At 39.4% G+C, this 23,702-nt stretch overlaps 1 protein-coding gene across 2 annotated transcripts; it reads right to left on the bottom strand.

Moving 5' to 3' along the window:
• Positions 1 to 572: 572 nt before the first annotated feature.
• On the bottom strand, positions 573 to 23,513 carry ERGIC2 (ERGIC and golgi 2). 2 transcript variants are annotated; one of them, XM_030458393.1, is made up of 15 exons: positions 23,315 to 23,513; positions 21,090 to 21,235; positions 17,807 to 17,915; positions 16,213 to 16,259; positions 15,519 to 15,589; positions 13,957 to 13,997; positions 13,043 to 13,144; positions 12,003 to 12,011; positions 11,780 to 11,875; positions 10,149 to 10,204; positions 9,163 to 9,261; positions 7,717 to 7,814; positions 4,075 to 4,237; positions 2,898 to 2,977; positions 573 to 2,134 (listed from the first exon to the last, which is right to left on the bottom strand). In XM_030458393.1, the coding sequence occupies exons 2-15, from the start codon at positions 21,193 to 21,195 to the stop codon at positions 2,069 to 2,071; spliced, it is 1,143 nt and encodes a 380-aa protein (XP_030314253.1). In that variant the 5' UTR covers positions 21,196 to 21,235; positions 23,315 to 23,513; the 3' UTR covers positions 573 to 2,068. The 2 variants fall into 2 exon arrangements, with proteins under 2 accessions (XP_030314253.1, XP_030314261.1); XM_030458401.1 differs by lacking the exon at positions 12,003 to 12,011 and having other exon boundaries at positions 23,315 to 23,467.
• Between the last annotated feature and the right edge of the window lie 189 nt (positions 23,514 to 23,702).

Genomic DNA, 23,702 nt, shown 5'->3' with positions numbered 1-23,702 from the left:
GGTCTAGATAGAACAACATGAGTACACCACACAAGGATTTAAGACACACCAAGCCTCTTGGCTCTTTTATGTGAGACTAGAAAAAAACATTCAAGTTCTGGTACAGAAAGTCAGCTGAGGTCAGCATCTCCCACCAGCACAATTTGTTCTAGGAAGTGAAGAAACAAGTGTCAGGACAAAGCCCAAAGGAGTCCAAGCAGAAGTAGAGAAGAAACTTGAGAGGGAAATGCCAAAGAGTAACGGGAGCAAAAAACTTACAGCTTTTGACTTTCTTGCTCACCGAGGATAAGAGTTTCTCAAGTTACTGGAGTTTCAATCAGTGTCAAAAAACCCACAGAAGACACCCCAACCCCAACTGTCACTCCCAAGGACCTGGCTCCTTTGAACTTTTGTCTTTCTCAACAGTCAAACTGAAAAAAGGTCTCTCTCATTTCCCACATTTTATTTACCATTTCATGTATTTTCTTAATTAGTAAGCCCTTTGCATAGCAAATTAGCTGCATTATTTACACTGTGCTCACCACCAAGATCCAAGCGTCCTGTAAAGTACATTAACAGAAGTCAGCAAAATCTGACAACACCACAGACTTTTTTATTTTTCATAGTTAGTCCTCTCAATCATAATATCCATTCCATGTTGAGTAAGGCCAGGGTCAGCATCATCTCCTAATATATTATTAAACCCATCTTGCTATGAAGGAATCATATCATTAATTATCACCCTGGTGGAGCAACTGTTGAACCACAGGTGTATGGCAGTAGTTCATCAGTAAGAGGATGTTTAGTTTCTCAAAGCACCATCTACATTAACAACACTCATTCTCAGTAGCATATTTACAATATTGCTATCTTCATTTATTTTACAAAAACCTTCATGTACAATAAGGATTAATTCTGCAGATCCCTTCTCATGATCTGTCAGATGATGAGATAATTCAGATTCCTTGAAGTCACCTGCCACCTGAAGTTGAATTCCACAGCTCCCTGCCTGGGCTAGCAGACCTCCCACCTACCCCAAATTCCACCTTTCTGCAGTACTTAGCTGAAACAAAGCAAAGCAGCTTCTTGCTTTTTCCTCCCCATCTCCAGAATTTATATAGCATGGCTTACATACTAGCAGCACCAGGGGTACCACAAAGGTTTCATCAAAGCAATTCCTTTACCAAGGAAGAGGTATACAGAGATATCCTGATTTTTTTTTTTTCTTGCCAGGGAGCCTTGCCTTTTATCAAAAGTACAGTCAAATGCACTATGTAAAAGGCTTCTTACTCCAAGTCAAAAATCTGTGTACACTGGAGCCCATCCTCAGAGTCCTTGGGCACTTCCACAACACCAGAAGTTATATTCTCACTGTTGCCAAAGCAGTTGTGTGAAAAGCACTGAGGAACTCCTCTGCTCCTCATTATGTTTCTTCCTCTAAGGAGCTGTGGGACTAGAGAAAGGCAGCTGCTATGACCAACATTATGGTTTGGACTCCACCTTACTCCCCAAGTTCTCTCTCATCTCCCCCTTCAGGATTTTCTAGGATTGCTCCCCACCTGTAAGAATTGCATCTTCGTCCTCAGCTTCACCACTATGAAAGAATAAGCAAACCCAAACCCCAATTTGTACACCCAAGAGGAACCCCAGCAATATTACTGTCCTTCTCTGCCTGATGCCCAGCCCTTCCACACATCCCATTTCTACCCTTTTCCCCTCAGAGTCTGTGAGCCTTCCCAGGCACAGAACTGAGATCACCAAGGTGCTTCAATGGCAGTCATCACAAAGATGTTCAGCTCGACCATGAGTACTGTACTGGCAGCAATGCTCCTTTAATCTCCACAAGATGGTTCTCCTCAGTGGTCTCACAACCTCCTATGACTCCACGTGCACACAGAAAGAAAAAAAGTTACACAAATTGTTTTGCTGATTGGTTTGTCGTTTGTTTTTTTTGTAAAGGCTTCATTTTTTGCTGCCCATCAGCACTGTTGCTGCCCATCAGCACTGTCTCAGCATATTGCACAACATTTTCTTTATTATAAAAAAGTGTCTTCTCTATCAGGTAGGAAGAAAGAAAATCCTCAGGTGGCTAATGCGTGCTGTTGTCTGTAATTAGAGGTAAGTGGTTGCTTGAGTGGCCATCAGGAAGTGAGACCTAATTAAACAAAAACACAGTGTTACTAATGACCTGTCCAGAAAGAGAATCTCCCTCTTTCCTCCAAAACACACACTTCTTGATTCTTGGGCATTTCTTGTATACCTCTTGCCTGGTCTCTCAACCAAAAATTATACAAGTCTGCTGGCCTTCTCTCCTCTCCCTCCACTCACATAACCTTGCCAGCTGGCAAACTTCAACAAAATTTCAGAGAAAGGCAGAAGCCTGAAAAGTTACCTACAGGCTTAAGTGGTAAAAACAGAAGGAAAATAAAGTAATTGCTGGAGAAGAAATCCTACTGATGCCCAGTGAAGGAAAAAGTAAATGAGCTCTTCAGCTCTTTCACACTGGCAGTAACCTGCAGGCTAATCAGCAGAAACAGGCACACAGTGGCTCTCCTTCAGTCATCAAGCCAAGCAGAAGAGTATACCAGGGAGGGAGACTAAATAGGGCTGGGAAAACATGTACATTTTGTAGCAATATGAAAACAAAAAGAATATAGTAAAGACAATGGAGGGAATGTAGCAGAGAAACCTCCAAGAGACTCAGTTTCATTAATTCAGCTTCCTAGAAGGCACTTTGCCTTCTCACATTAGGTTTTCTAACTATTTTTAAAAGCTGTTGAATCTACTTGTGTATGTCAAGGGGAGAGTTAATTGCAAGCACCTTAAATTCTGCTGGGACTGAGTCCCAAAGTTCTCCTTATCATCCATCCTCAGGATGATAAGTACTTAAGTGTTTATACTTAGAGAGCTTTTCTTACCGATGTGGATCTGTACGAGTTCAGTCTGAAACGGCAAAAAATAATTTCTGCTACAAATCTTCCAAAGCCATGTAAAATTCCTGCAATGTCCAACAAGATTTAAATTGTCACAAGTATTAAAGTTGTAGTATTTATGGAAGTATTGTAAGAAAACTATACAAAAGAGTGCAGTAAACCAGTATGCAAAATACTGAGCAATTAACATAAAAAAGGAAACATCAGGGTCGGGGGGGATGCTGGCATTCTGACACACATAATAAAAGCAAATCCAAGACTTAACCAAGCAAATGTTAATTCCCTCTGCCCCGACTTTCATGGGTGAAAATAAATTCTGTGGGTCAGAAATATCTATTTGAAAGACAGCTCTTAGTTCAAGTTCTCATTACTATGCTCCCATCAAGTGAATGCCAAGAAAATAAATAAATTCTAACCAAGATATTCTATTACATCTTGAGCAACAAGTGAACCACGCCTTTTCACCTTAGTTTGTTTTCTTTGAAGGACAAATCCTCTGGTACACTGACAAGTTAAAACAAGAAAAATCCTCCCAGCTACCTCAGATAGAAATTTTATCTCAACTTCTGGGCACTGACTTAGCACCAGAACCCAACTATTAGAAACGGACACAGAATATCAGAAGTCACTGTGTGTATCTCTTTCTCCTTCCCTAATAGCATAACGGTTTTAAGCTGAAAAAGGGTAGATTTTGATAGGTTATTAGGAAGAAATTCTTTACTGTACGGGTGGTGAGAGACTGGCACAGGTTGCTTGTGGAGGTTGTGTATGCCCCCTTCCCTGGAAGTGTTCAAGGCCATGCTGGATGAGGCTTGGGGCAACCTGGTCCAGTGGGAGGGGTCCCTGCCCATGGAGAGCAGTGGAAACTAGATGATCTTTAAAGTCCTTTCAAACCTAAACCATTCTATGATTCCATTATATATATTGCCTTGGTCCTCCATAAATAAATAAAACTACGCTACAGCTACCACAAAGGAAACAGCAGGCCCTCAGAACAGTAGAAACAGCATATTGGACCACCAAAAATTTGCAGCTTTCATTGAACATCTGAATGTACACAAATGAGCACTTTGCCTTAAACCTGCTGGAGGCTCAGGACTACCCTGTAATTTATCTATAACATAATCACTATGACAAAAAAAAAATCTAATTTTTAGATTACCTGTAGTTGAAAAAATTCCACCAATAATGCCACAGAGCCTCACTAGGAACTGCCAAAAAGGCATGTGTTCTTCTGTCACTGTCACCATAAGTGAACTGATATCGTATTTCATGAATATTCCTGACACCCCATGGCTGCCAGCTGCATGATTAATTACTCTTTCCTAAAAAAAAGAGAAACAAAAGTTAGTCACTTCTTACTAGTCACAAGGAAAGCAATCTTACCAGATGTGGTGATAAAGAGCTAGTAAATCAGTAATCAACAGACAGCTGGGGAACATCTAGATACCTTCTAAAAAGTCAAACATCACCAAATAACTTCTTTTCCTGGTCAGTGGTCTTCTGTGCTGCATAGCAGTGTTCACTATCACACCCTGGTACTATCCTTTCAAGATCTGCTTACATGGTGCTTTAAACAAGAATGTGTTTAACCAGGTTACTTTTGGTACTTACCTGGGTAAGAGGCACAGTCCAGCCTGTGAACTCCACAGTACAAAACTATGATATAGTGCTCCAGCACTTCCTACTTTATGCACTACCATTAATCACTGAAATCAGGATGAGACCTTTAGGAGACATTTAAGTTGCTGAACAGCCTTAGCAATGGCAGCCTTCCCAGAGGGTGTCTATAAATCTACATATTGCATCTAATACCCATTAGGCTTCATCCCCCTTTCTGCCTTGGAGCTTATCTCCAGATTCACACGCCACAGATAATTTAATTGGTGTCTCTTAAAAGCATCAGGCAAAACTCTAGAGTTTAGCATAAGAGAAATTTAGAAGATTAAGTTAAATTAGACCAACACCATTTTTTTTCCTCAGTGCATATGTGGCACATATGTCGTAATCTATTAATTTGACAAAAAAAAAAAAAAAAAGGAAAAAGATCAAGATTTCAAAGTTTCTATTCTCAAAAATTTTGTCAGTCAGGTGATTTCAGACAATGGCCACACAGCAAGAAATGCACTTTGATGAAAATAATAACTGATTTGCCATTACTACTCTAAACAGATCAGATGTCTCAGTCCTAATCAAAGAATTTCCACAGTTTCTTCTCATTTTCCCAAATTCTTAAACCAAAAGACCCAAAGAAGGGAGTGTGGCTCATAGATCTCTACTTTTTAAAAAAGGTTTCAGGAGAAAAAAACCTCAATATAATCTTTAGTTTCTTTCTAAACTTTGCTATCATTTTTTTGTTCAGGAAAGCCTTTGATAAATGCACTGCCAGGTAAATGTGGCTGAAAATATCCAGGGGCAGCAGTAAAGAATATAACTGACTGAAGGTAAACTCAGCTATCTTTAGGCTATTAAGAGTAGAGAAGAAAGACAAGCAAGACTCAAAAGAAAAGCAATATATTACAGCTTGATTTCACCTGCAGATTTAACACGCTGCTCAAAACCAATGCAAAACACAGTACAAAAAAAAAAGCAGAATGTAATTTTGAAAATTACAGGCTAGGAAACTTTTCCAGTCAGCCAAGGTTGACATAAACCCTACTGTTTCTTTTTGCTACCAAACCAAAGTAAAAATTTTGCCAAAATAATGTTCAATTTATGGTAACAGGTCACAGAAACTGCAACAGTTAGAAAAAACAAACAAAACCCCACCACCCCAAACCAGTATACAATGCTTTCTATATTTCAGGAGTTTGATGACACTCAGTGTTAGAGGATGGATGAGCAAGTGTACTAAGAAGGCAGAGAAGACTGGAGGTAGTTGAACCTTGCCATTGGCCAGGCACCAGAAAATGTTTTTAATTGATTTTCCTCTATTATTTCCCTAATACTTACTGACCCTCTTGAGGTCAAGTGATGAAGAAAGAACAAAGTTAAACAGAAGCACAGAACTCCACCCTCAAAAGGTTTATTTTCTTTTCCTACAAACCATTTGGTCAGCTTTAGACCAAATGCAAAGCAAAAAGACTACTGCAGATACTGGTTGCTAAAACCTGCTGAAAATAACTACTCTTGCAGCAAATACTTTAGATACCAATGGAACCTTGCTAGAATGAAATCTTTACAAGATACATACTGTATCTCAAACATCAACAACAGTGGAGATGATGCTGCCCATACCTTTCAAACTCTGCTTCCCTGTTTCTTCACCACTGGCAACCAAACCTCCCCGTAATCCCTTTTTATCCATGGTTAGCTGAGCAACACATCTGCTCTTATGAAATAAATGCACTATGTTGTTCAGTGAACAAATGTTGTTAACAGCCTTTCCCAGCTCATCTGATAGAGGTATTTGGTTTCCAAAGATAAAACAAAATCAGGCTTTTCAGGCAACAAGGCTATAGAGACAGCAAGAGAAAGCAAGTATGTAATGCCATTTTACTTCCACTATTCACAAGCTTTTCTCCTTAACAATCTGTGACCGTTTTGCAACTTTCATAAAAAAAGGAGTAAAACAAGCAGTTGACTGATGTCCAGAAATTTGAGGAGAGCCTTAGATGTTGCAGAGATTGAGCAGAGAAAACATGAAGCAGATCACCAGGCCAGCAGGAGATAGGAGTACTTTGCATTATGTATTAATTTCCTCTCTTTGCCCCAGCTTTCATGATTTTTAGAGTGAACCTTTCCCTCCAGCAGTTTGCATGTCTCAAGGTGAACACCAAGACATCACTTCTATCCTACTTCCCCTAGCTATGTATTTTTCAGAAGCACAGCAGGGAACTGTGAGGAAAGAAGATTTTTCTCCCTTAGAGAACACTACAAACTGTATTACAGTGTGCCACCATCCTAATCTCCGAGCTTCCTTCCAAGCCAAGGCTTTCTTCTTACCTCTTCTTACTTTATCTGTAGTTTTTAATTAATCTTTTCACTAAGATTTTTTAATTTGGCTTTTGAATGAAAGATCAAAACAGAGTTCAGTTTCTGGAAATAAGACATGTAACTGGTACACACAAGGTCTTTTTCTAATTTACAGCAGCCTTGAAAATTAATACCTTATGATAGGCTCGTGTACTATGCTGCAACAACTATTTTCTTTATAGATTCAGAATTAAAAGCCTCTCCAAGCCCAGAAGGGGAAGCTCTCTGGCCTGGAGAATATATGAAGTTGGTGGTTTAGCCAACTTTTTAGCCTTCACCAAAGGCTGAACAAGAAAGCTGAGAGACAGAGAAGTTTTCTGCACATTTCAGTTTTTCCATACAAACTACCTTTGTTTCTATTTTTAACAGTCTTCATAACTGACTTCATGACATTCAGGTGAGCTGCATTTTTTTTGTTTGCTTCCCACAGGAATAAAAAGCTAAAGGTGGATTAAGTATTTGTAAAACTACACACAAGGTTACAGACCTATAGCTTACAGGATTCTGCCTGCACCACCACTGGATGCCACTATTAACATGCAGTGATGTGGCAATGACCAGATATCTATTTTTAATTCTAGTGTCAGACTCCAGAACAACAGATGGAAAACACTAACACAAGAAGTTAGCAGGTGCCACCAAACATATATTTTACCATCAGTATTACATTATTTACAGATAATTCTAGTTACCTGGAGAGTTCTACAAGGACTCTCTTCAAGCTAGCTTCCAAAACAACAGTACAACTAAGTCTCCACTTTCACATTTGAGCTTCTAATGAGAAAAATTGTGGCTAGATTTTTCTCTGCATTGCTTTTCTCTTACTTACCCTTTCTGTCACTGAGAATTGATGAGTTTCCGCTGAAATTTTATACGTGTGGAGTTTGGTTGGCACAACTGTGATAAAGTACTGGAACATCTGGTTGTCTAGAAGAAAACAAATCTCACTATTAAATTGAATAAAAGACCATCTGAGATTTATAAAGATTTATAAAGAAATCAAAGACATAATACTTCAAACAGTTAATCAGCTGAGCCATTTACACTTGGGACATTTTTCATGGAGTCTCACCACTGCCAAGACTCCTTTAGCACCATGTGCAGGAACACAATCACCTTCCATGGCCAAGGCCTATGTCATATTTGTACTCAGATAAACTGACATTTTACACATGTAATGAAAAGATTAACTACGGTCAGGCCACTCAGCACTTCAAATGAAATGCACAGATAGTGTTTTCTAGGTCACTTGAACTGAACAAGTTTCACACGGCCACAATACACACATTTTTACAGTGGTTTGAGTAGATTTTAGCCACTGAATTGTCTATACAAGGCCCTCCTAAACAGGTTACAGTTTCTCTTGTTTAGACTTCTAGAGAATTCCTCTAAAGCAATTAGTTATGTTTATGTATCTATGATTGCTCTGTCTTCCTGCAAGAAAACACTGATAGACTGAGGCAGTTGCTGCAAGTACCCTACACCATTCTGGCTGGAACAGTAACAAACCCACCAACTCTGAGGCAACAGGAGCTTTAAAAGGTTCTGTGAATCACTCTCATGGAGAATGAAAGTCCAAGGATGAGGTGTAGACAGCTCTGTTAAGTAGGTTACTGTATTCTTTTGGTGACACACAAGGAAACAAAGGGATACATTAACCATTCCTGCAGCAGCCTCACAAAATACACCCTCAAAGTGACAAACTAAACACAGGAACAGAATCAAAGACTCTTGATGCTATTTTTTTCAGTGCATTATCACATTTATTTTACCCCATTATAAGAAAAACTAGACCTGTGAATCTTCTCTGTAGCATACTGCTGCAGAGTTCTTTGAGATTTGTTCAGATATATCCCAACATCAACCTAACACAAATCTGCTCTTCACCAAATAGAAAAGTAGAGTGATACCAAGATGAAAAAGAAATGGTTCATTTGAGATACCACACAGATAAAAGAACGGTGCATTGCTCACTACCAAATTCAGCAGGATACACTATTTCTAAAACACAACATTCCTGAAACACAGTAATGTTTTAGGAACACAGAATCATATTAGAATCATAGAATGTCAGGTTGGAAAGGACCTCAGGGGTCATCTGGTCCAATCCTTCTAATACTATCATCTATATGAGATGGCTCAGCACCCTGTCAAGCTGAGACTTAAAAATTTCCAAAGTGGGGGAATATACCACTTTCCCTGGGAAACCACTCCAATGTCTGACTGCCCTCACTAGAAAAATATAGAAAACAATATGTTTTTTTTTAATACTTACGATCTGATGCTATTTTTTCTGTTCCATCCAAAGGATTAATAATTCCTGGAATAAGCTCTCCAAATGACAAATGGTCTATTCTGTGAGAGAAGTTATAGGCTGAAAGACAAAAAAGAAGAATGAAACATCACCTTTAAATGATGAGATTCCATACTCTTCTCAGGCACAAAGATCACACTGGAAAATACAGGAGTATTTCAAAGACTAATATGCATTTCATTGGATTTGTGCCTATCATTATATCAATACATCTACATATTGGTTTCCAACAAAAATCCAAAATACTTAAAGAAATACAGTTTCTCTAGAAAAGTGCTGTTAAGCCAAATTATAACTATCAAAACCAGTCCTGGAGCTGAAGAAAGTTAAAACTTCATGACAAGAAATTTCTAGTTGGCCAAATACTTAAGTTATTCTACACTTCAAGTTCTTGTATGTAATGGTATTAAGAAGACTAGAGCTTCACAATATGAAGCCTGAGTTTGCAAAGGTATTTGAGCTCTGTAATACTGTACACTTCTGCTAGCATAAACTAATGGATAGATATTTAGAAGTTTAACCAGCACCACATTCATTTTTCACAGTAGGTGACCATTGCCTCACATTTCCACAAGTACAGCAGCAACACACATTTAATATCTAGACTCATAACCCAAAATTTCTAAGGGCAAAAGTCAATTAACTTTTAAAAAAGAAACATCTGAGGAAACAGGCAGTTTAGGCTTTGTATGGTATCTGTGTTACAACAAAGAACATCTGAGATTCCTGTGTAGAAGCAACCTAAAGATAATACTTATAGTGGTAACCACATGAAATTAAGTCCCTAGTGTTTTGTAACATTACAAAGAATGTTACTCTTTTTCTTCTACAATGCAATTACCCAGCTAGAATATCTTTACAACAGCAACCTATGCTTAACATATGAATTAGGAGACAACAGTCCAAAAATGATACTCATTTGTAGGGACAGAATACAAAGAACTTACACTCATGGCTTACAAGGGCTGCCAAGTGTGCATGGCCTCGGGGATGTGGTATTGCCCTAAAGAAAGCAAAATATGCTTTATGAAAAATATATTTAACAAATCCACACAAAGGACATAATTTTCTAAACAGGACTATGTAAAAGATTACCTCTCACACTGTTATATAACTGCTTTATATATATGTATAAAATATGTGCATATAGATAACATACATATTTAAATATATCTTATATATGTTCTACAAATGTACATATATAAAAATAGTGTGTATCTACATTAAAAAACATTACATTTTTATTACTGTTGAGCACAGACAGCCTGAATGACAAGGTACAGGAACACCAGACTGCTTAAAATCCCCTTACACAAAATCAGTGTTTTGCATTTTTAGAAATGTCAAACACACATTGAGTAAGCAATCTACTAGGAGAGCCACCAAGACCTACCACATGAAAAGCTACAGAACTGCTCAAGTGACTAATGAAAACCTTACCATACTTACTATATGACTAAGCAAAGTAACTACACTCTGTATTTGCTCTCTTAAAAAGCAAGTTAACTTCAGGTCTAGACACTGGTTCCTAGACCTGCAAAGCAAGTACAACACAGGGGGTGGTAACAGTGCAGAGGGGAGAAAAAAGTGCAAATCTGTCTGGCAAGTAAAGCAGTCTCTTCCACACTTCATCCCTATCAGTCCAGCCAATAGTACAGGAAACTTTCCCTGTTTAGCTCAAGTCTTTACCAAACACAGGTAAGTTTTTGACACACAGAAGGTGGAAAAAGACAATGAGATCAGTGAGGTCAAATAGGACTACAGTAAATAACCAGGCAATAAGGTACAAAGGTGGCCAGTGTTAAGAACCATTTAAATATACAAGATGAGAAAAAACAACTTAGCAGAAGTGCAAATAAAACAATGAGCCAAAGGAAGCAAAGGAAAGCAAAACATTATTCAGGGTCACAGAACTAGAAGCAAGAAGAGGAAAGTGATTGCAGTACAGATGAAAGGCTGAAACAATCAGTTTTGAAAAGGGCTTAAAAATTTGGACACCTAGGGACAAATCAGAGACATAGTACAAGATCAGACAGAAGTGACATTTGGAGAAATACCCACACAAAAACAGCAGCTGGGATTACATGTGGGTAAATTAAAGAGTAGAGGTTGCATGGTATAAGGTGGCAAGACAAGTGAGGATAGCAGAGCTGGAGAGGACAGAGAAAAGCAAACAAAAGTTCACTACACTTCATCCATATTAGTGACCTGTGTACTAGCAGAATGGGGAAGCTCAGATAAGCCCAAAGAATGAAGGCAAGTACAAGCAGTCCACTCCACATCATACAGGTACAGAGGACCTATTCTCAAGAGGCTTCATCTCTAGGACACTGGAATTCAAAATCACTACATTGCACTGCATTGTTTTAGTAACTGATGAAGAAATTTGTTTTTAACTGTGCAATAAAAGACACTGCATGGAAAACAGTACCAAGCACATGTACAGGAAGGTTTATTAGAAAAAAAAGTTATTAACTCAAAAGTATAAAGGCATCTACCCACCCCTGCATGCATGCACTGTATATAATGTAGGTGTCAGTGCTTTTTTTTTTATTTTCAGGAATGGAACAGAACATACTTGCCCACAGTTATGTGAAAGTTCCCTGCTACTTTATTGACATAGAGATGACCATGTATTCTGCATGCATCTGGAGACTGTAATGAGTTATCTTCCCTGTTTAAATAAAAAAAACGTAGAGTACTTGAGTATATTCACTGTCTAACAGAAATAAGAGCAGTACAGTTAGATTTCTTTTTCCTATTATAAAGACATAGCATTATCATCTACCTCTCCTGCTTACCGTGTTCTTCTGGAATTACAGCAGGGTTGGTGGTGGGAGGGAGGGAAATTAATAAAGGTTAGTCTGATGAAACCAGCAAGCTTCTGTTCATACTTGCATTCAGAGATCTGGCATATGTAGCTAACTTACGATTCTTGAACATCTGATCAGAAAACCTGAGACTGGAAATGTATCTTGCTGCCCTGAAGACTTTTTTTTTTTTAATTCTACTAAAAATTGTTGGAAAATTTTTAATGCTACAATGAACAGAACGAAATATATTAGTCACATTAATAACAACGCAGCAAGAACAGCTTTCAACATTTATTTTAATTAAACCTTCCTCTTCCCACATTCGTTGGGATGTTCACAACTTGGAACATACTTCCAGCTCTGCTCTTTAAAGGGAGATGAAAAACTTCACAATTTTTTAAACACATCTCATGCATAAATACCATCTCAAAAACTGCACTAACAAGTGTCGTATCAAAGAAGCACAGAAGGACTTAGTGAATCTGAAGACATCAACTAAAAGACTTTTTAGCCCTCTCCAGTCATGTGTTAGGAAGAAAGGATATATCTGGTCCTCAAACATGAAGACAGCATAATGGAAAATGCATACAGCATTTTTGGTGTTTGTTTCATTTACGGCTTGCTTGTCTGCAGTGTTTTTGTTTTGTTAGTTTATTTTTAAGGGGAAAGAAACCTCAGCTTCCACATGTTTTACTACTGGGGAAAAATAATAAATAAATCACACAGCATCTAGACTCAGGCACACCAAGCCTTGCATGCATTAGTCTCGGCATTTTGTGGATAGTTGGAATAAAGTGTAAACAGCAAGATTTCTCCACACATTTAGCAATGCTATCTTTAGCCAGGGCATTTACTTATGAAACACATTTTTATTCAAAGGTTGGTTCTTTTAAGACCCCAAAGTATTAAGTCTAACAACAGGACTTCCTAAAAAAATATAAACAATCCTAAACAAATGAAAGTTGAAGACTAATTAAATAGGGTAAGAAAAGGGGGAAATGACAACACAATATCCCAGTGTTTCTTACCGTGGTGGCAGTGCTGTAGAAGCACTTTTAAAAGCACTTTTGAATATCACATCCTGAAGTGAGTGCTCTTCCTGCAGCCTACTCTGAATTAGCTGCAGCATCCTAAAGATTACACAAAGTGTGAAAACACGCAACAGTAAACCAAATAATAACTACACAATTAATTATCTGCTTCAGCTGCCAATTATAAATTGAAAAGTTCACGAGGCTCATGTCAGTATTAAAATGTTACAATAAACTTTGAAAATTATATTTTCTACAGAGCTTAAAGCTCTGGCACTCACAGTAGTGTTACCAGAACAGTGAAACTAGACAGACACCCAGACTATCAGTGCAGGGATCCCACACATCACCAAGCTATCCCAGTTGAGATGATAAACAGTATGTCAATTCAGTTATAGGAAAGACTCAAACTCATTACCAAGTAATGGACAGGATCAAGTACCAACTTGATCCTATGGTTCATCTTTGACAGATATCAAGCTACCTGTGTTACACATCAAACCCCCTAATTAACTTCTAATATCAAGAATTTCTTTGGAATCATACTTAAGTGAGTCATAGAATCATAGAATTGGCTGGGTTGGAAGGGACCTCAGAGATCATCGAGTGCAACCCTTGAACCACTGCTGCGGTTGCCAGACTATGGCACTGAGTGCCACATCCATACATCTCAGCTTGCAACTGCATGACCCAATACCCCAGGTAAGTCCAAAGCCAGTTTTTTCCATTACAGGTCTTGAATCATGAGAAAAGTGAAGTAATTAGAACCTTTTCACAGGTTTGCAACCTTAAATCAAAAGCTGGAACTGTTAGACACAAGACATAGTTCTGTCATGTGACTCTGGTGTACCTCAAAGCCACTTCTGGTATAAATAATACAAACCAAGGTACACATCTCAGTGCTAATTTACCTTTGCCATTCTTTTTGCTGTGGGCTGAGGTCAAATACTACCTGAAACAAAAATAACACATGTAATAAAACATGCAGGAAGCACTGAAGTCCCATCAATGAACGTCAAAAGAGAAGGGAAGGGGCAGGGAGTTATAATCAATTTCACACTTAGTAGCACACATTAGAGTTTATGAAAGGACTTCACACTTCAAATAATACATTTAGTGTTTAAGTATGGAACTTTGTCTTTCCCCTCCCTAAATTATTCACTCGTTTGCATTTATAACTTCATCATTTTCTCATAAAGCTCTTGTAATTTGAGTCAGCTATCCCTGCCCTTCCAGATTTTGACTAATAGGGGAGAGAAGAAGAGTGGCAATTTATTCTAAGTGATGTCAGTGACAAGCATGGGTTTTGATGTAAACAGCAATGAAACAAGCAGAGGAGAAAGAAAGACAAGGTTCCAGGTGCAGATTGTTTATTTCTAGGGTCATCCCACACTGAGCACTTAGGACAAGCTAGCAGACCTGCTGTACCTCAGTCAGCACAAGAGGATCACCAGTAACACCTACGTGGCAAATTCAAATCTATGTATTGTTACCACTAATGTACTCCAGACAGTAAATTCAATTGTAATTAATTCTCAAACCTACCCAGAGCTAAGACCAAAAGAGATCAAGTATCAGAAGTTTGTTCTTTCTAAGATTATAATAGCTGGGGCAACTGCTACATGGTAGCAGTTGCAGAAGCATAGAGATGACTGTCCAGATAAAAAGAGGAAAAGTTCCAAGAACAAATACACAAAAACAAGCTCCTTCCCCTTCCCAAATGCACCTTTCCATTCAACCATACCCTCCTGCTCACACATGAGTAAGAATTTGGACAAAACTGTTATATTTTGGAACATGGTTCAGTTATTAGAAAATGTAAGAATTGTAGTAGGGACATGTTCTCAGTGTTCTGTAAAAGATAAACTACTTTCAAACAGCATAATTAATTCAAAGCTCACTGTATTATTAAAGCAAAACCACTTCACAAGCACAGGCTTAAACAGTACCAGAGCCTTCAGTTCACAATAAAGAAATTAAAAGGATACCAACCCAATTTATGACCTTTAAAGCCATTCCATATTATAAGGGTACCATGGCAATTTCTACTATTTTTTAGAATCAGAGTATTCTTCTAGTTAAAAACTAGTAACATGAATTCTCTTTTCATGAGAACACTGATAGTTTTCCTTTCATATCACATACTGTTAGCATTTATCCCTAGATTTTGCACGTGTAAAAATAACTAGCTGTAGAAATCACTGGTTTGTTAAGAAACACTGATCTGGAAGTATCACAGTCTCTGCTGTGTTTGCAGAGACTGAACACACAGAAATCCCAACCCTAGACTTTTTCCCTAGCAGATTGCTGGAATAAGCATTGCAGACCTCACTCAAGGATCATACAATAGTTGGGGAGGTTCTGTGCAGCTCAGCTGTGGGGAAAAAAAATACAAGAAAGCAAGCAAGCCCAGTGCTTTGGATAAAAACAGAACCACCTCATTTTTAAATAAAATTGTTGAGAATCAACTTACTGGTTCATAGATTAGCCCATCTGCAGAGGAGACCATTGTTTCTGCTAAATCCAGAACATCAGCCCCCACATCTATTTTAAACAGAGAGAAAAAAATTAAGAGTCTTACAGATTATGAGAAACAGACCAAAATTAAAAAAAAGTTCAAGCTGAAATACAGGTTCACAGTTCAGTGGTAAATCCATGTTGAAACAAAAACAAATCTGGCAAGATGCAGACTACTGGGAGCTATGGGGAAACCACAGAATCTGACTTTTCAACCTATCATATCAGAGTATCATCAACTGATGCACAGTGAACAGAAACAAACAAAAGAAACAAATTAAAGCTGTGCTACATTCCTGATGCTGAGTTGTGTCTTACAATGAGCTTTCAGAATATTCCAGCCAAAGACAGACTGGAACAACTACTTTTTTTTTTTTTTCTGAGAGAAAGAAAAGTTCTGCAAGATGCAAATGAGATGGCATAAATCTCTTCACATCTCCTACCTATTCTTTCAGTGAGTCATATGCCATCAAAACTACTACACACCATCAAGATCAGAAGAAAACTTATTGTTAGATTATTTTGAACAATACCCAACTATATTGCAAGCAAATGCACACTCTCAAGAGCTTTTAAAATGTTTCAAAATATCTGAAATGGAATTTCAGTTTGTAATGGAATTACAATTCCATTTGTAATGGAATACTTACACTGACACCTCATGGCAACTGTAATATCAATATTGATTCTTAACTTACTGCAAAGAAAAAAAAGGCAAAAAACTAGTAAGTAACACTGAGAGAAAGTATCAAAAGCTACATTACTAAAATTCTCAGATTACTTTCAGGAACACAGTCAAATAACAAAATTTACACCAATAAATATAAACTTACTGTGTTTAAAATTTGGGTGGGCCAAATGGACTTTTAACTATTAAACCACTGATGCCCCCTAGTAACTTAAGAGATAAAAGCATCTGAATTCCCTGTTGAATATTACAATGAAATTCCTAACAGATTTTTTTTTAAATATTACTGGACTAAGACAGACTAAGAGTTTGTCAGACTCCTCCCAAGAACATATAGTTTCAATACTGTACACATTTTTTCCCCACACAACTAGAATAGGACAATGAACTACACAGAATGCAGCGGACCAAGACAATGTAGGAATTATAAATCTAAAACTAAGTAAATATTTGAGCACCTTCCTCCTGTTTTTTTCTTAAGACAAGCCATTGTATTTGCAGTCCTAACTAGAATTCCCCAGGACAGTGATATTCAGGATAAGGCTCCAAAGATGCTAAAACCAGTTCCCAGAAAACACTGGCATGTCAAAAGGAATGTTGGTTTTGCTAGCACTACTTCTGGAAAAAATCTTTTCTCAAAAATACTCCTAAACTATTATACCATACAAAGCATTTTGCTAAGAACTTTATCCTGAATGTTTACACAGTAAGGGAAGGTGAAACATAGCTCTTTCCATCACAGAAAACAAACAAACAAAACAAAATGTGAAACTCCCATTCGTCTGAATGGGTTTACTCTAACATGAGTTTTTGATGCATCTCCCTTGAATTTCTGTTTTTTGTTTTTTCATTACAGAAATCTTGGGTATTTCTGAGGTACAAGACATCCAATTAATATATATAACTTTAGCTTGTTACCATAGCAACAGTCAAACACCTTCTAAAGTTATTTCAGTCCCAGACACATGACATTTAAAAGTGTTCAGCAAACAGAGTCTCCATTAGCTTCATATGGCCCTATGGGTATCGGGACCCGTGAGCACCTGAGGAAGAAAGGCTAACACAGCCAGACAAGCACATCAAACCAACAGCAAACGTATCTTCAGCTCATCTTGGAGGCCATAACAGGAGACAAGATGAGTAGTGATCTCTGGACTACATAGTGAGTGCTTAAGGTTCACCTCCAGCAGCACAAGTATAATGTAAATAAACTTATTGTGTAAGCCAGAGTAAGCATCATGAGAGTCTGGTGGGTTTACATACCTGATGTGGAGTTACATATTACAATGTCCTCCAAATTGTTAGCAAATAATTTGGCAGGGACCTCCAGCAACAAACATACATGATTTTGACTCCTTCATTGCAGAAATCTCAATTCCTCTTTTTCACAGATTGCAGAAAATAGAACCCCCAAATCAATCAACAGAAGAAAAATCAAGTCCTTTTGCTATTTCCTTTTCAATTCAAACATGCCTGAAAATCACTTGAACATTTAAAAGTTGTGTTGAAATGCAGACAAATTAAATTTTAAAGGCATTATAACAAATGAAATTTACCTGGTAAAATCCTTGTCTACTTCATATTCATATTTCATCCATGTGTCTCGATACACCATGAACTCCATTATGGTCAGGAAAGCTATCGTTGTAAATGCTATCAGAGAAACTGAGTGGTCAAAAGACAAGAAAAAAAAAGTTTACATTGTGAGAAATAATATTCAGAAACATTATCAGAATGAAATTCTAACATCCCAGAATCTAAGCATTACCTGTACAATGCTGGTATCTCTGATATATAAATCCACAACCTACTCTCAGAATAATGTTTTCATATCTACTCTATTTGCTTTTACATAGAATCATAGAATTGGCTGGGTTGGAAGGGACCTCAGAGATCATCAAGTCCAACCCTTGATCCACTACTGCTGCAGTTACCAGACCATGGCACTGAGTGCCACATCCAGTCTCTTTTTAAGTATCTCCAGGGATGGAGAATCCACTACTTCCCAGGGCAGCCCATTCCAATGTTTGATCACCCTCTCCATAAAGAAATTCTTTCTAATGTCCAACCTAAACCTCCCCTGGCACAACTTGAGACCGTGTCCTCTTGTCTTGCTGAGAGTTGCCTGGGAAAAGACACCAACCCCCACCTGGCTACAACCTCCTTTCAGGGAGTTGTAGAGAGTGATAGGGAGGAAAAGGAACAAGTCCTACCTTTGCATCAGGAAAGAACTTTTTGCATTAAGTACAGTAATACACTAGAATGATGGCAAGGTTGTGTAACCCCTATATGGAAGACCTAAGAACAGACTAGATCCTACAAAATGCCCACAATTCACTGTCACTGTCTGGGCAAATTCATTCCTAAATTGAAACATAAAAGAAAGAGAAGTTGCACCTTGAAGTCCCTCCCCTTATATTTTATTATCATCAGCATTATTATTATTATTTTAATATCTAGTTTTAGATCAAAGAAACTAGCAGACAAGAGAAATAGCATGCATTATATGCACTATCCAGTTAGAAAGAAGTGCCCCAATATTCCTTGTGTACAATTGCACAGTCAGGGCTCCCACTACAATATTTCAAAGGATTCTCCCTTTGGCAGTAAGCAACACATACCTCTGCATTCTATAGACAGCTAAATAAGTGAAGACTGGTTTGAAATCAGTTTTAGAAAGAAAACTTATTGGTATATGTGCCTCACTTATCTCCAAAATCAGCCTATTCACCACATTGCAAGGTTGTTCAATGGAAAGGGAAGATCATCCTGCTGCTCGCAGTCAGGAACGTAGTAACAGATGCACAGAAGCACTGCTATGCCCCTTTTATCAAATCATGGATTTTGTTAAGTTGAAAAAACTTCAGTAATGTAGCACAGTAGTGATTTGTAGAGGTTACTGACAGAATATATTTTTCACATGCATTCTGTGGAGCATTTCTATGGAGTCTTTGAAGAGCAACTTAAGCAAAAACAAGCCTCTGGTTGATAGGCTTTGATTCCTACAGTGCCCTTGGGGCCCAGTGGTGGCAGCCAGGACATCAACACACAGCCCTACAGGATCAGGAAACAACCATTGGCTACAGCAGGGACCATTGCCTTGACCAGCAACATTTCTAATCCTAGCTTTCAGCTGAAACTATGTAACTATCATGTATATGAAAATCTTCATGTCAGCACATATTGTAAAAGCAAATCCACAGATCAGTTATTCTGGCTATCAATGTCCTTTTGCAGCCCTGCAGGCCAGACTCACCCTAGCAATGCAAAAGGAAAACTGGAGCCATAATGTCTATCCAAACACAAGGAAACAAATAGAGCCGTAGGTGCTTTCTGAGTAAAGGTCTTTGTGTATCTGAACATGAAAATAAAGTCTTGCAGAACTTCCAAAGTTCTTTCTTGCAGTTCTCTTTTCTAAAGGCTCTCTCATCCTCATAGATGAGGTCTCAGCCCATTTCAGACACCATTGTATCTTTTGCAGCAGGTTTTAAGGCACTGAAACTCTTAGAACTGAGTCTTGGTAAGTTCTGCACCCCTATCACACCAGAAAGTAAGCCTGGCACTTTAACCCTGATTAAAAATAGAAATACTATATTAACATTTTATCATGGCATAGAATAAGACAATGCTATATTGTCATTTATAAGGTTACTGGGATAAACCAAAGAATGCTTAAGTGACTTCTGGTCTTGATCCTTAAGGCATCCTTCACCAAAATGAAGCTCTCCTGAATGATGGTGCTATCTACAAAATATGAATTTTCAATAGTTTATTGTTTTTCTAAGAATTACAACATAAAAACAACTCACTTGCTTTCTCAGTAAATGGGACAAACATTAACAAAGAGTTATTTAATCAGCTCTCAGAAATTATTTTATTTACAATATTCATTTAACTATTAACATTGCCATTCAGGAAATGTAGCAAAGTAATACAGATCCATGTGATATTTATTTCTAAACAAGTGGCACAATGACTTCAAAGTCTGATCTGTGCATTGCATCTTCTTCTTGTGTTTTTTATTCAAGTGAATTCCAGACATAAACACACAAGAGATTTTTGTTCTCTGTTTCAAACTGACTCAAATCAATTCAAACAGTACCACACATGGAGTCACTATTTCCAGATCAGGCCCAACTAACCCAGCCCAGTTCAGAGGTACAATATTCTATTCAGATACAAATAGAAGAGATACTTCTTATAGCTACAGCTTTTTGAGAAAAGCTCAAGTGACTAATAAGGACAGTATAAGCACATGCTCTGGAGTAAAATATTTACCTATTCACAGGGCTTTCCTTACTCTTAAAATCAAGTACACTTTCAAGACAAAAAGCTTTAGAAAGCTGCTCTTCATCCTGATGTTTAACTGAGCCAGCTCTTACACAACCCTGGAGAATGTTTTTCCTCTTTTACAAAAGCACAGAGCTGAACTCAACTTGCATTTCAGCTCATTCTAACAGTCTCACCCAGAAACCTGACAGAAAAAAGGGCTTAGTGAGACAACAAATGTGAAAGTTTTATTACAGCTTTGCATAGTGCACTTCCAGTTGTAATTGGTTAGCAGTTTATAGTGAACCTTTACACTGGTTTGAGTCTTACCAATTTTACAAAGAAATATCCCTTGAGATGAGCAATGAATGCATCTCTTTGGGTAAGACCCTATGTGTTTAGCTGAAGATGAGCTCTGTCAGTCCACAAAAGAAATGAAGAAACCAATTTTGGCTTCTTTCAAAGGAACACAAACATCTGCCTTCTTCCTAATGAAGTTTTTGTTCCCAGAGCATTCTAGACAGAGCTAACAGCCAACATGAATCATGTCAGTATCTCAGCAAGGCCTACCTGTGCCTCCACTCGCTGAAGTCTCCACATAGCTTTCAGGAATCTTTGGGAAGGCATCCAATTCTTTCATCAAATTCAAGGTTTTCTTCCGATTCAGTCGCCTCATCTTCAGCAGAATCCTCCACCTCCTCCTTCATATATTCCCTCTGATTTGAAAATAAATTCTTGTGATTAAAAAACACAGGCAATATAGCTCAAAACAACTGGCTGCAATTATAAAGCAATAATAAGGCAATTAAAACATCAGACATATGTTTTGAAGAAACACATGCTAGACAACTGGATGGTCACTCTTGCTTCAAGAAAACAGACAAAATTGGCCTGGACTCTGCAGCTCACACTCCAGCCACATCCAGTGCATTCACCATTTAATTATTATGACTGATTTCTTTCTTGATTAAATTCTTACTGGCATTGGATATATTGAATTTTAAATTAAAAAAACCCTAAAACACTCAGTCCTGAAGCAAGCTTGCTAAACAGACCTGACAATGCATGGAAGTCACTGACTTAGCAGGGAATACCTAACAGGCTGCATAAACTCAGGAGGATGCCAAAGTGATCTGGGCTCCTATATTCAGCCAATGTGGTTACATACTATACACTAAGGGGGGGAAAAGTGTGTTTCACATTTTTACAGCTGTAGAAATTCAGGGTCATAATAAAAATATTTTTTTCTCTATAAGAACACCATCTCCCTCAAAGAAATTAAATATTAAATCATAGCTTCATCCTTCAGAATCATTTTGTCCATGTCACGATCTCTACTCTGTTTAGAATATCGATACATTATGCAGCAGGATGCTGACAGAAGCACTTGCCCAGGAAACACTGCCTTCAGCTGCTTCCAAATCATGTAAATACACTCACAACCTACCTGGTCATGCCAACACGCTGCATGTTTTAACAAGTTGGCACTGCTGTTTTCCTTATGAGGAAACGCTGCACTTTGCCCAGAATTTCTGAAGCTCCAGAAACCATTGTGCATTGACTGCATTCTGAGCATACACCATATTATCATTCCCTGCCTAAAGACACCAAAGGCAGGCAACCTAACCTACACTGCCAACATGTGAGACTGTTATCATTATCGTGTTGAAAAATCTTCTAACTCATTCCCCCTGTTTCAAAAGCACATCAAGTGTTCAGCATGTCCCTGTGAAATTACTCAAGCTACTGCCTGCTCTGCCCCTCTCCCGGGTGCTCAGCACACTTTGTACTGTGTGATAAAAAAGCCATAGGCCTTACTGGAAATGGAAGTTCACACGTGCAGAATAATGATGTATACCTGCAATTCCCCCACTACACAAAATTGCTTCAGCCTTAGTGAGAAGATACAGACTGCACTTGGTGGGTGCATCAATCAAACCACCCTGCAGAAGCCAACAGAATGATACTACCTGTGTTGCACAGGAGTCAAAAAATCCACAGTTAAAGTGGGCAGAGAAGACAGGTGCTGGAACAGAATTTTGGTTATACAACAAAGACAACACCAGACGGGGCAGCACTAAAGTTAAACTGGCACCACTTCATTTTTCCCATGTCTTCCCTGCTCTCACATGTGTAGAAGCACATCATAAAGAGATGCAAGACAAACTCAGAGAATTCGAGGGCACTCAGCTATGAAACTTTCTAAATTACTCTGCATCGATGAGTGTGCAGATTTTTCTAACCTTGCCAGAAGTGTTCAATTTGCTCATTCGTTTCTCTAGTCCCACATATGCAGACTCACTTTCCCTCACCTAGACGGACATCAGGTACCTCTCCGCCTACCCATCTCAACACATATCCCTCAGAAGAAACACCAAGTATACAACTGCGATACGAACCCAACGGAGCCGGGCAGGTTCCGCTTAAACTGAAACTTGGAAGCGAAGCTGTTACCGCTGCGCCTTTTTAATACTCGCACCCCTGGAGCGGCCGCCCCGCCTGAATCCCCTCCCGGCTGCCGCGCACCCAGAGCCGGCGGGCTGGCTGGCTCCCGCCCGGCTGCCCACGCCGAGGGAGGCCGCGGGAGGCGGCCGTCAGCTCCGAGCCCACACGCCTGGGGGGGCCGCGGGCACTCCGGGACGACGACGCCGCACGGAGGCGAGCGCAGGCCCGCAGCCAGGCACCGCGCTGCTGCGGGACGGCACAGGCCGCACAGGGCAGCTGCGGGTCGGGACGGGTGGGTTCAGGACAGGACAGGCCGCACCGACCGCCTTTCCCCCACCCTTCCCTTTTACCTCTTGTTTCTCTCGCCGTTACCCAGCGCCGCGGGCGAGGCCGGAGCGGGGATGGGAGCCGCAACGCTCTGCTCGGCGCCCGCCCCGCTCAGCATGGCAGCGCGCGTGGCCCGGGGCGGGCTGGCTCCACACTGACGCCCGGCGGGCGGCACAGGCCGGCGGCAGCTGCAGAGCCCCGCCCGCCCCGCCTGCGCATGCTCCCCGCCCCACGGGCCTGCGCCGGCACGGAGCAGCGGGGATCGGCCGAGGGCGGCTGATGCTTTCTGGAGGCTCAGCTCAGGGACCTGGCGAGAGGGAAGGAGCCGGCAAAATAACTTAAGGGGGAAACAACGGGCGTGTGGCTCCTATGTGGCTCGGAGGGAGCGGCGGCTGCCGCCGGAACGCGAAT

The sequence above is a fragment of the Calypte anna genome, chromosome 1, assembly GCF_003957555.1.
Source record: "Calypte anna isolate BGI_N300 chromosome 1, bCalAnn1_v1.p, whole genome shotgun sequence".
In the NCBI taxonomy this organism is placed as follows: Eukaryota; Metazoa; Chordata; class Aves; order Apodiformes; family Trochilidae; genus Calypte; species Calypte anna.
The sequence above is the reverse complement of the archived record's forward strand: the minus strand, read 5'-3'. Positions and strand labels throughout refer to the sequence as shown.

Bases quoted from the DNA above. Each gene is read 5' to 3' on its own strand.
- ERGIC2 (XM_030458393.1), bottom strand. From the start codon at position 21,195: ATGAGGCGACTGAATCGGAAGAAAACCTTGAATTTGATGAAAGAATTG. The intron at 16,260-17,806 runs GTAAATTTCATT...TTTTCTTTGCAG, and splicing joins GTAGACAAGGATTTTACCAG to TAAGTTAAGAATCAATATTG. The intron at 13,998-15,518 runs GTAAGTTGATTC...TTTTTGTTTCAG, and splicing joins ATGGGCTAATCTATGAACCA to GTAGTATTTGACCTCAGCCC.